Raw genomic sequence first — 12,424 nt, forward strand, 5'->3', positions numbered from 1 at the left:
TATTCCTCAAGTGTGAAATGACGTATCCTTCCCACCAACCATGCAATTTGCACACGAATGAAATTTGTTTTGTACGTGTTTTTGATTCGAACTATATATCGTAACAAACTAAAATATCAAAGGTGACTTTAAAATTTAGATATTATACGTTTAAGTTTTATACTGCAACCTAATCAATTATAAAAGTTTAAAATCTATTACTTGTATTTACTTGTACTATTACTGAATTTATAATTTTTTTTGTCTAGCAATTATCCCTTTTTGAGATAACTATTGAACAAATGATCCTCTTATTAAGATAATTACAGACTTACAGTAGATGGCCATTCGATCATTTTAATTATCAAAAAATGATCATTCGATGTATATTCATGTATATAATGTATCATAGTGTATAATTCATGTATAAGTAATCTATATTGTATAGTTAGTATACTTTCTATGACTTTTGGCAAGCTATATTCTATAGTCATTGTATATTTGTTATGATTTTGGGCTATTATTTATGTTATATTTGTTGTAAACTAATTAGTTTATTGTATATATTTGAAATTGTCTCCTTTTTATTTCTCTGCAATTTATGGACTATCTTTTAATCGATGATCTAAAAATCCCTTTTGAACAAGTTCAAAATCTTATGAGAAAAAGTCAGATTACAATCTAAAATTTTGTACTCATAAAGTTATTGTAATCGTGAGATCACAATCTAATATTTTGTCTATGAGATTGAACATTATATTAGCAAACATTAGACTCCGATAAGGTAATTTTCTAAGGGTTATATTTACACTAAATTTAGAAGTAGCTAGAGACAAAATCAAAATACTGATCTAGAAAGAAAACATCTACATAACATAATGAATCCGTAACTTGTTTTCTACACCCGACTCTATTATTTATTCACTTAATTTTCGTGTAGCACACATAACTTAGTGAATCGACTAATTCAAATTCGCACCGCGTGAAGCTCATTTAATAAGGAAAGCGCTATGCACCAAAAGTTTTTCATTTCCATTGGTGTTTTTTTTCTCTGTGGTGGTGTTGGTGAGAAGAAATTAAACCTATACTTGGCTGCCATTCCTTTTCTACATACAACTACCCTCATTTTCTCCACGTGTCACCAACTGCAACCGTCGATTCCCATGTGCAATCCAACGGTCAAGATTAATCTTCAACTAACACATCGGCCTGCCAAGTCCAACACTCAATGACAATTGTATTATTTCCCTTTCTATTTAAACACCTAACATTTTGGCTCAACAAACTCAGGAAATTCAGCTTAATTTATTACTCATAAGCTTTGCAATTTCCTAATCCCAACAACAACAACAAAAATTGATATATACATTGTACCTTTATCCCAATTATTCATCAAAACATCACATATAGTTTGTTTTCCCTAACCAATATTACTTTGTTAAAATAAAAATGGAGTATGTCAATGGAAATTGTAATGGTACTCATGATGATCAAGATTTTTGCATTAAGGCTCAACAACAACAACAAGAAGATCCATTGAATTGGAACATGTCAGCTGACGCGCTCAGGGGTAGCCACGTAGACGAGGTGAAGAAAATGGTGGAGGAGTTTAGGAAGCCGGTGGTTAAATTAGGAGGGGAGACCTTGACAGTAGCTCAAGTGGCCGCCATAGCTGCACGATCAGGAACAGAAGTGATCGTGCAACTATCAGAGGCGGCCAGAGCTGGTGTCAAGGCTAGTAGTGATTGGGTGATGGAAGGAATGAGAAATGGGACTGATAGTTACGGTGTTACTACTGGTTTTGGTGCAACATCACATAGAAGGACCAAACAAGGTGCAGCCCTACAGAAAGAGCTAATAAGGTAATACAAATTATTATTATTACTACAACATAATATATTAATATGTACCTCTTTTTTGTTTTTAATCATTTTGGTGTATAACCTATAGTCTGGAAAAAAGAAACTTTACTTTTACCTTATTATTTAATTACTACCTGGAAGAGTAAAATGAAAAACTGAAATGAGAATTCATTTTTTTCTTCTAAAATTTTAGTTATATACATAGATTAACATGTGATATATAGTATGTTAGTGACGTTATCATTTTCAAAGAGTTATCAGTAATTATCTTATAAGCGATTTAACTACATATATATTTTACGGTTTTCCCCCTCTAGGGGGTGAGGGTAATAAGGAAGGTGTAGCTTTCATTTTCATAAATAACTAAACAAAGTGAAAGAAAATTATTATGGGGGTAAAAGTCAAGAAAAATAAACCAAAATTATTAATAGATTTTTTTTTTGTTTATTTCCTTTCGTGGAAGCAATTCTTTTTATGCAACAAACAATATAACTATTAAAAACAAAAATAAAAATGGGTGATTTATTTATTTTTATAAATAAAATAGTGGATTTGTTAACATAAAAAATAAAATGAAGTAGGTGTGTCCTGAGATATTTTGAAAAGTAGTTGTCGACACGTTATGAAAGTAAAGAAAATACTTTTACATGCTTTAATTTATGAGTAGTATTTAATTAATTTGCTCAATTTATTTTTGCCCCAACAAATTAAATTCATTAATTAAATTTAATTTAAAAAATAAAATTGGGAGGATGTGAGCATGCCACGTGATAGCATGAAAGTCTTTTTTATAGTTGCTTCTTTTTTTTTTTGGCTAATAAATGTTAGCGGCATATTTAGGTCTAATTTTTTTTTTCTAAAAAAGAAGGCTATTAATTGATTCATAAATTTGTTAGGTTAAAGTGGGCCAACTTATACCTCAACTTAAGCTGATGATTTGGTTAAATCAAATTTTATACGCCAACAACTTAAGTTGATGATTTGGCTAATTGGAATTCTATACATCAACTCAAGTTGATGATTTGGCTAAATGGAATTTTGTACAACAACTTGTTGATGACTTTACTATAGGGCTGTAAAGGGCAAACCGATAAACCGCACCAAATCGACAAACCGAACCAAACCGGGAAAAAAAACCGACTAGTGGTTTGGTTTGACTTGGTTTGGTGTTTGGAAAAAAAACCCGACCATTATAGGGTTGGTTTGGTTTTAACTAAAAAAAGCCAAACCGAACCCAAACCGACCCGATTATAGATATACTACTTTTAAATTATGTTATACATGAAAATATTTATTAAAATGTAATTTATAAATATTTTTTAAAATTTTTTTATAATTTTTTTTATTTCTTACATTTAGATTTGAACTTGAGAAGTCCATCTAAATAATATACAAAAAAAAACATCTTATAAAGTTATATTATAAAGTTAAAACTTCAAACAGTGTTCTGCCTCCATCTTATATATTGATATTTTGTACTATAACTCTTTTTAAGAAGCACTGCTCTGTGCTTTTTATTAGATACTATGAAAAATCCGAGAAACTCGAAAAAACCCGAAAAACCCGAGAAACTCGAAAAAACCCGAAAAATCCGAGAAACTCGAAAAAACCCGAAAAATCCGAGAAAAATTGATATAAAAAAACCCGACTTTTATTGGTTTGGTTTGGTTTATAGATTTAATAACCCGACACAAATGGTTTGGTTTGGTTTGTAAAAAATCCGAACCAATCCGGTCCATGTACACCCCTACTTTACTAAATGGAATTTTGTGCGTCAACTTAAGTTGATGACTTTACTAAATGGAATTTTGTATGTTAATTTAACCTGATGATTTTGCTAGATGAAATTTTGTACGTTTTAAGTGATGATTTTCCTAAACAGAATTTTATCTGAATTTCAGGTTCTTGAATGCTGGAATCTTTGGCAATGGGACGGAGTCTTGCCATACACTGCCACACTCCACCACGAGGGCGGCCATGCTAGTGAGGATCAACACCCTACTTCAAGGCTACTCCGGCATAAGGTTTGAGATTTTGGAAGCTATAACGAAATTGTTGAACAACAACATTACCCCGTGTTTGCCCCTACGTGGCACGATCACAGCGTCTGGTGACTTGGTACCACTGTCCTACATTGCCGGCCTTTTAACAGGCCGGCCCAACTCCAAGGCCACTGGGCCTAAGGGAGAAACGTTGGACGCTGTCAACGCGTTCCAACGGGCTGGTATTGACACTGGATTCTTTGAGCTACAGCCCAAAGAAGGATTAGCTTTAGTGAATGGCACTGCTGTAGGCTCTGGCTTGGCTTCAATGGTTCTTTTTGAGGCTAATATTCTTGCTATACTTTCTGAAGTTTTATCAGCAATTTTTGCTGAAGTTATGCAAGGAAAGCCTGAATTTACAGACCATTTGACACATAAATTGAAACATCACCCTGGCCAAATTGAAGCTGCAGCTATAATGGAACACATTTTGGATGGAAGTTCATATGTGAAAGAAGCCAAGAAAATCCATGAAATGGACCCTTTACAAAAGCCTAAACAAGATCGTTATGCGCTTAGGACATCTCCACAATGGTTAGGCCCGCAAATAGAGGTGATTCGATCATCAACTAAGATGATTGAGAGAGAGATTAACTCTGTTAATGACAACCCTTTGATTGATGTATCAAGAAACAAGGCATTACATGGTGGGAATTTCCAAGGGACACCAATAGGTGTGTCGATGGACAACACTAGGCTAGCACTTGCCTCAATTGGCAAACTCATATTTGCACAATTCTCTGAGCTAGTAAATGACTATTACAACAATGGGTTGCCTTCTAATCTCACCGGGGGACGGAATCCTAGCTTGGATTATGGTTTCAAAGGTGCTGAAATCGCTATGGCCTCGTACTGTTCTGAACTCCAATTTCTCGCGAATCCAGTCACTAACCATGTACAAAGTGCTGAACAACACAATCAAGATGTCAACTCACTAGGCCTAATCTCATCAAGAAAGACAGAGGAGGCAGTTGACATATTGAAACTCATGTCATCCACTTACCTAGTGGCACTTTGCCAAGCAATTGACTTGAGGCATTTGGAAGAAAATCTCAAAGCCTCAGTTAAAAGTGCAGTAAGTTTAGCAGCCAAGAAAGTATTGATCACTGGCCAAAATGGTGAACTTCACCAATCAAGATTCTGTGAAAAAGATTTACTCACAATGGTTGACAGAGAGTATGTTTTTGCATATGCTGATGACCCTTGTAGTGCTAGTTACCCTTTAATGCAAAAGTTGAGACAAGTTTTGGTGGATCATGCACTGAAGAATTCCAACACTGAAATCTTCCAAAAGATTAGTGCATTTGAGGAAGAATTGAGACTTGTTTTGCCTAAGGAGATTGAAAGTGTTAGATGTGATTTGGAGAATGGAAAGGCACCAATTGGTAATAGAATTCAAGAATGCAGGTCATATCCACTGTACAAATTTGTGAGGGAAGAATTAGGGGCTAAGTATTTGACAGGTGAAAAAGTTCTATCTCCTGGTGAAGAATTTGACAAAGTGTTTACAGCTATGAATGAAGGTAAGTTGATAGATCCATTGCTTAATTGCTTGAAGGAATGGAATGGTACTCCTCTTCCACTTTGCTAAGAGGAAAAAGGCCATATGTTGCTCGGACAGTTCAGAAATGTCAACGAGCGTGTGTTAGATCCTGCAAAAGTGGTGCATTTTGGAGGATCTGAGACGGGTGCGAGCAACATAGGAAAAAAGATATTTTCATATTGTAGGTACAATACATTTTAAGTTTATTTTTCTAGTTTTGTGGAACTTCTTTTAAATGGTTTGTATGAATATTTGTGAATCTTTAAACTTATTGATGATATTTTGTATCTTGTTCTTATGCAACTGTATTTAAACTTATGTGGCTTCTTTCAAGAAGAAAATGGTGTATAGAAAATAAGAAGATTACCTCATCAAATTAAATATCTTTCATTGTCCCCACACCTTTTGGTTTAAGTAGCTATTGTTTTGTTCTTGATTTTTGCTCTTTGATTTGTGGTCACTAATTTGATTTTGTTGGCCGATTGTCTTGACTAATTTGAATTTGCAATGTGTAAGTCCCATTAAAGGAAAAATGTTGTTTTACCAAGATTTTTTTCATATATAGAATTCAAACTCGAAATCTCTGATTAACGATAGAGGAATCGTATCCATCCCACCATAACTTACCCTTGGTAGTTAATCTTTGTTGGCCTATTGCCTCATGATAATTGATATAGATATTGATTAATGGATTAATTTGATTTTGTTGGTCCATTGTCTTGACTAATTTGAATTCGCCCATTAAAAGCATTTTTGACCAAGATTTTTTTATTATCCAGAATTCAAACTCGAAATCTTTGATTCACAATAGAGGAATCGTATCCATCCCACCATAACCTACCCTTGATAGTTATTCTTTGCTGGCCTATTGCCTCATGATAATTGATAAAGACATTGATCAATATATTAATTTTAATCTTTTATATGTTAACATTTTATCTCTGTGTGACTTATAAAGTTATGGTACCGGTCATTAGAGTACACTATTTATATCACACCCCTTAAATGCAATCATTCTCGAACCCTATTAATGCGGATGTTTATGCAATCGAACTGCCTTTTTTTAATGGTGACAAAGTCTTTAGTTATCCAACAAATCCCCTTCTAGAGTTGTCATTGAGTGGAGGAGGAGGTTTGGTAGGTGAGAAGAGAGAGAGAGAGACTGACATATCTTCTAATTTTTTGGCCATTAATCAATTTGTTGACAAAAAGTTGGTAACCACATAACATTAGAACAAAAATGACAAAAAATGTCATAATCCAAAGTGTTCATTAATCTTGAACTTTTTTGATGACAAGAAGAGAAATTGATTTTGAACTTTGAACAAGAGAAATTGATCAAATTTTGATAATGACAAGAACGTTGAATACTAATTATCGTAAAAGATGGTAAAAGAATTCGTCAACGATCAATTTATATAACTTAATTTCTTATATATAAAAAAGTTTGACTCTCGACGGAATAAACCAAATTTTTAATAACATTTCTAATTTTCTCTGTCACAGAAGCATGTCATAAGTGATAAAAATAAGAAGTTTAAAAGTCAACGAGTTTTTAAATATAAAAATGTCGCACAGTTTGGGAAAATATACATAATTTACTCTAATTTGCAGGGAAATTATTGTTCTTTTTTTTTTTTGCAAGTATCCTTTTACACCTTAATTTGTATGTCCACAACTCCCAGATAGCCTAAGCCAATTTTCATTTTTAAGAGCATGACACGTAGCACTTACGATACGCGTGTCATAAATAAAAAAAGAAAGAAAAAATGTTTAAAATTACAACTTTTACTCCTTGTCAAAAAAATTCCAATTTAGTGGTGAAATCACAGAAGAGAAACACATAAGAAATAAGAAAGGATGTCTAAATGCCAGTAAATATCGGTTGTTTAGGATATGTGGGAGGGAAATATATAAGGAGATAATAATGGATTACCTTACCTAGATGCTATAAGTATATTGAGAAACAATTGTATTCTTGTCTCAAAACTATACTCATTTTTCAAAGATTAAGATATTAAAACCAAAACAAATGGCAAAAAATAAGAATCATCTTTTCACAAATTTGTTTGTAATTTATATGCTAGTTATGTTGATGCAAATTGCAAATGTAGCAATAGCAAATGTAGCAGATAGGGCCAGAGAATGCATGCCAACATGCCAAGCAGTTCCAGGTTCTACTGTTTCAAGTTGTGAGAAGGCTTGTCTAGATTTCGCAGAGCGAACTTATGATAAGTATTAATTGATAACCTTTTAACGTGTTCTGCTAACTGATAGTTCAACTACTGTTGGGACCAACCACCGTCCCATGGCGTAGTTGATTAGTTAGTTGCTATTTTTTTCTTATTAATTATGGGTTGATCACGTTTGCTAGTGTAGATACGAGCAATCGTGTTCGAAGTAGTTTCAATGTGAAGTATATGCAAAATTATACATATTTTTGTTCACTGATTTCAGTCTCAACATGTCAAAGATTTCATCTCAAATCTAGAAAATTCTACATTACCATTAGAACATTATTCACAAGAAAACTACCCGAGGAAAAAAAATGTTAAGTGATATCATTTCATTTCACATATACACCTCTGCATCGAAAATACAAGGTCTCGTTCCAATGTGCTGCATCCTCCCCTGTCCAGTGGGGTAATACCAGTTATAAGAAATAACCCTCTGGTTTTTCTTTCGACTATCTTAATCATGAAACTAGAAAGGATATGGACATGAGGGTTCTACTACTCCTAGATTTAAGTTGTAACCATAAGAAAAGACCAGTACATACAGTTCAAATCAAGTGGCAACCTCCAAAAAATATTCTTTTGTTCCTTGATTAAGTAACTGTATTATTCGATATAGTGTTGTAAATTACAGAAGTTTGAGGGATCAATCCTATCACAAGTGAAGGTATTATAAACTTCAAAATTTATCTACAGTATTTACATAATAAAGCCTACACCAAAAAGCTAAAAGAAGTTAATAAGATGTCTTAAGTGGAAAAGGTTGAGAGACTTGTGTCTTAGGGTGCATGTTCGAGCCCTATGCCAAGCGAACTTTGTTATTTAAATGGAGAAGAGTGGAGGGGCGGTAGTCGGTAGATCATCCCCAATCTAGACCAGAGGGTAGGTTCCGAACAGATTTCTCGATCATAAAAAAAACGTTACCTTCAAAACATCTAAAATACCTGCGGAAATAGGTCTACCATGGGCCTTTTGCATCTGGGTAGGTATCTTCCTTGCAAATCAACTCAGAAAAGCTTCTGTTAAAGAGATCAAATTGTTCCTGTTGAACTCTTCCCGAAAACAAGTGAAATGTTATTCTTTGCCTGAAAAAAAACAGAAGCAGAACGAGCAATATTGATTACAACACTGGTAGAAGTCCGCCAGATAGACGTACGACAACATCCAATGCACCAACTCAAGTTGCAGAAATGGAGATTTGAAACAAATGAAACCGCATAAAGCAATTAAAATTGGAACCAAAGGAATTAAGTCATCGGATATTATCCATTCGAGGTTCCTGTGCTTAAATGTCGGAACTAATTTCTGTTACCAATTTAAAAAATGAACTTCCAGTCTGTTTATTAACATGATTAACTAGAGATGAAGAGCTGCAGAAGTTCCCAAGTCAGCCAGTCAAGAACAATCAGCTTATTTCAAGTCACTTCACAATCTTGTTTATATAAAAATATGACATTTTTGTTTCTTTTTGTTGCCAACAACAATTGTAAACTGTAATAGGGGGAAAAAGGTATATTAAGGGTTGATTGGTTTAGAGTAATACAAAGTAAAAGAAATAATGTTTACTTAAAATAGGAAATTTTTACTTAAAATTGCTATATCTTTATCAAAAGATATAACAATTTTAAGTAAAAATTTGCTATGTAACTCAGTGTTTCATACCATTTCTTTTCTTTCCATCAATTAACAAATATTTTTGAACTTATAGCCAATGCATAGATGTCTACCACCGTAGGTTCGTTTGGTACGTAGTATAAGGATAATAATTCCGAGATAAAATTTAGGATTAACTTTATATCATATTTGGTTTGAAGTATTAGCTAATCCTAGGACTATTTTATCCCACCATTTGTACTAAAATCGTGGGATTACCATGCCATATAAAAGATGGATAAAATAATCCCATGGAATATCCTTGTTTATCCCATCCCACGTACCAAACGACCGGCAAAACAAGAAACACTGATTGTAAAGATAATTTTTTTACAGCTAATCTATGTTGCTATCACTCTTTAAAAATATCGGGTGTGTGCGAATTTTTAGAGAATCCGACGACAACTTGTTTACACTAGTATCCATAAGACTAGAGGGGTTGACTCAGCTGCTGAGAGACCCTCACTAATACATAATTTGGGGGTCTAGTCAATGAGGAGGCATTGACCTGTTGAGCAATAACCCTTGCACAAGAGATTTCCATATCACTTTAGTTAAAATCCATTCCAACAGAATGATGAGTAAAAGGGTGGAAGTCTCCCAACCTATTTTTTGACATCATTTACTCAATATTTTGACAAAAAAATTGCATACTAAAAATTACATTAAAATACTAAAAAAAAATACAACTTTCAGAGTAATAAAGTACTCCATCCGTTCCAATATAGTTGTTATGTTTAGCTTCTCGAGAGTCAATTTGAATAATTATCAAAGCTATATTAGATTATATTACAACAACAACAACAACAAACCTAGTGTAATCCCACAGAGTAGGGTTCGGTAAAGGTAGAATATACTCCGACCTTGCCACTACCTTAGAGGTGGAGAGGCTATTGCCGATAGACCCTCGGCCCAAGAAAAAAAAAGTCCAAAGTAAAACAGAAAAAAATAACGACAATCAATCAATATTTTAAAATTAAAATTTAGATATTTAAAGACTATACGAAAAGTACTATAAATTATAAATTTTCTCATATCAATATGATTAAAAAAATATTTATAAATGATGATCAAAGTTCATATATATTTTGGATTGAAGGTATATATATTTATGAAAAGTCTGTTACCTTAAGATATTTTTCATGAAAATGTCCAAATTTGAACTAATAAAGAGGAGGAGAAAAAAACAGAGGCAGGCAGTCTTTATTGAGTTCTCATGTGACTTATGTCTCACTCAGCTCAAGTAACCCAATCCAAGAAAGAGACACCACTAATAGAATAAGCCTTTTCCAAAGAAGACCAAAAACTCAATTGGACCATAAAAAAAGCAATCTTTACCAGTTGCAACTTACAACTATGATCAAAGAGCTCACGTCTTCACCAACCGCCTTCATATATCTTTGATTTTGATTTCCTTCATGTGTAAATCCAAGAAGAAACTAAGCACTCAAGTTATGGAACCAAAACAGAAACCAAGAAGATCTTCTTCTTCAACATCACCAGTGACTGCAAAAAAGTTGTCGTCTTTGAATGATCATCAAAAATCATCATCAACAAGCCAGAATTTGATATCACCAAATGGATCAACAGAAAGTTTCATACTCAACAATTTGAAAAACTCACAATCATGGGCTTCATCAAAATCAAGTCATCATTCATTATCAAGCCTTAAAGGTGTATTATTACCTGAACAACCTCATATATACAATTTCACAGAAATTCGTTCAGCTACCCAGAATTTCCTAAAGAATTCATTTTCGTCTTCATCTACATCGACTTCGTGGCGTTGTGTTATTCGTGGTCAAGAGGTTGTTGTAATACAGAGAAAATTTCGAAGGCCTATGGAAATTGATGAGCTTGTAGATCAAGTAGCTATGATTTGCAGAAGTCACCATTCTAGCTTAATTCCACTCAAAGGAGCTTCAGTTTCTGGAAATTATATATATTTGGTGTATGAATATACAGAAGGAGTTAATTTATCGGAAGCTTTGAGGAATCGTAGAAACCCTAATTTCACTGTTCTTTCGAATTGGATATCGAGGATTCAAATTGCTTCGGATATAGCTCATGGTTTGGATTATATTCATCATTCAACTGGGTTAGGTTTAGGATTTGTACATAATCACATCAAAAGCACGAGTATTATTGTCACTGAACCTTCGTTCCATGCGAAAATCTGTCATTTCGGTACGGCGGAGCTTTGCGGCGAGACTCCAAGTGAAATTGGGGATCCGAATAGTGAAATCAAGCCGAAGAAAACTCCGGAATTGAAGAAATGTGGAAGTAAAGGTTTGAAGTTTGAAGGTACGAGAGGATATATGGCGCCGGAGTTTCAGTGGACGGGAATGGCGACGGTGAAGAGTGACGTTTATGCTTTTGGGGTGGTGGTTTTGGAGTTGATTTCCGGTAAGGAGGCGGTGAAGTACGAATTTGATGAGGAGAGTGGTGGATATGTAAGGGTTTCGGTGATCGAAACGGCGGTGAAAGCGACGGAGGACGGCGGCGCTGGGCTGAGGGGTTGGGTGGATAAGCGGTTGAAGGATTCGTATCCGGTGGAGGTGGCGGAGAAATTGGTTCGGATCGGGTTGGAATGTGTGGAGACTAACCCGAATAACAGACCGGATATGGGTCGGGTTGCGGGTAGGGTTTCACAAATGTATTTGGAATCAAAGACTTGGGCCGAGAAATTTGCCCCGCTTACTGACTTTACTGTTTCTTTAGCACCTCGGTGATAAATTTTTTTGGCTTCTTTCTATTTTTATTCCATTTTTTTCTAATACAATTTTTGGGATATTACATACATTAACCATACTTTAAATTGTAGATGAAACATAGAATTTTTAGAAAAATTGTACTGTAATGAGTTGATATCTTTCTTTTTTACTAATTTGAAGTCTTAAGAAACGCTATCCCCGAATGAATCCTATCCAGTGCAAATCTGGAGTAATCGAACTCCATTTAGAGTATAAGCCCGAGATGGAAAACCTAAAAAAGAAAAAAGAGACATATGGCTCTTCTATATCCTTTCTGCTCTATTAGAACCCATTTTACTATAAAGACAAATTAGAGGTTCACTTCAAGAAAAGACTTCAGGGATCTGTCACCAATCTT

The 12,424-nt window shown here is 34.2% G+C and overlaps 2 protein-coding genes across 2 annotated transcripts; both read left to right on the top strand.

Moving 5' to 3' along the window:
- The first annotated feature begins 1,267 nt into the window (after positions 1 to 1,267).
- On the top strand, positions 1,268 to 5,825 carry LOC129881153 (phenylalanine ammonia-lyase 1). The gene is made up of 2 exons (XM_055955532.1): positions 1,268 to 1,841; positions 3,743 to 5,825. Exons 1-2 carry the CDS (start codon positions 1,429 to 1,431, stop codon positions 5,472 to 5,474), a joined length of 2,145 nt encoding a protein of 714 aa, XP_055811507.1. The 5' UTR covers positions 1,268 to 1,428; the 3' UTR covers positions 5,475 to 5,825.
- Positions 5,826 to 10,515: 4,690 nt separating this feature from the next.
- On the top strand, positions 10,516 to 12,184 carry LOC129879089 (lysM domain receptor-like kinase 3). The gene has a single exon (XM_055953504.1). The coding sequence runs from the start codon at positions 10,732 to 10,734 to the stop codon at positions 12,043 to 12,045; it is 1,314 nt and encodes a 437-aa protein (XP_055809479.1). The 5' UTR covers positions 10,516 to 10,731; the 3' UTR covers positions 12,046 to 12,184.
- The last annotated feature ends 240 nt before the right edge of the window (positions 12,185 to 12,424 follow it).

Source organism: Solanum dulcamara, chromosome 2, assembly GCF_947179165.1.
Source record: "Solanum dulcamara chromosome 2, daSolDulc1.2, whole genome shotgun sequence".
In the NCBI taxonomy this organism is placed as follows: Eukaryota; Viridiplantae; Streptophyta; class Magnoliopsida; order Solanales; family Solanaceae; genus Solanum; species Solanum dulcamara.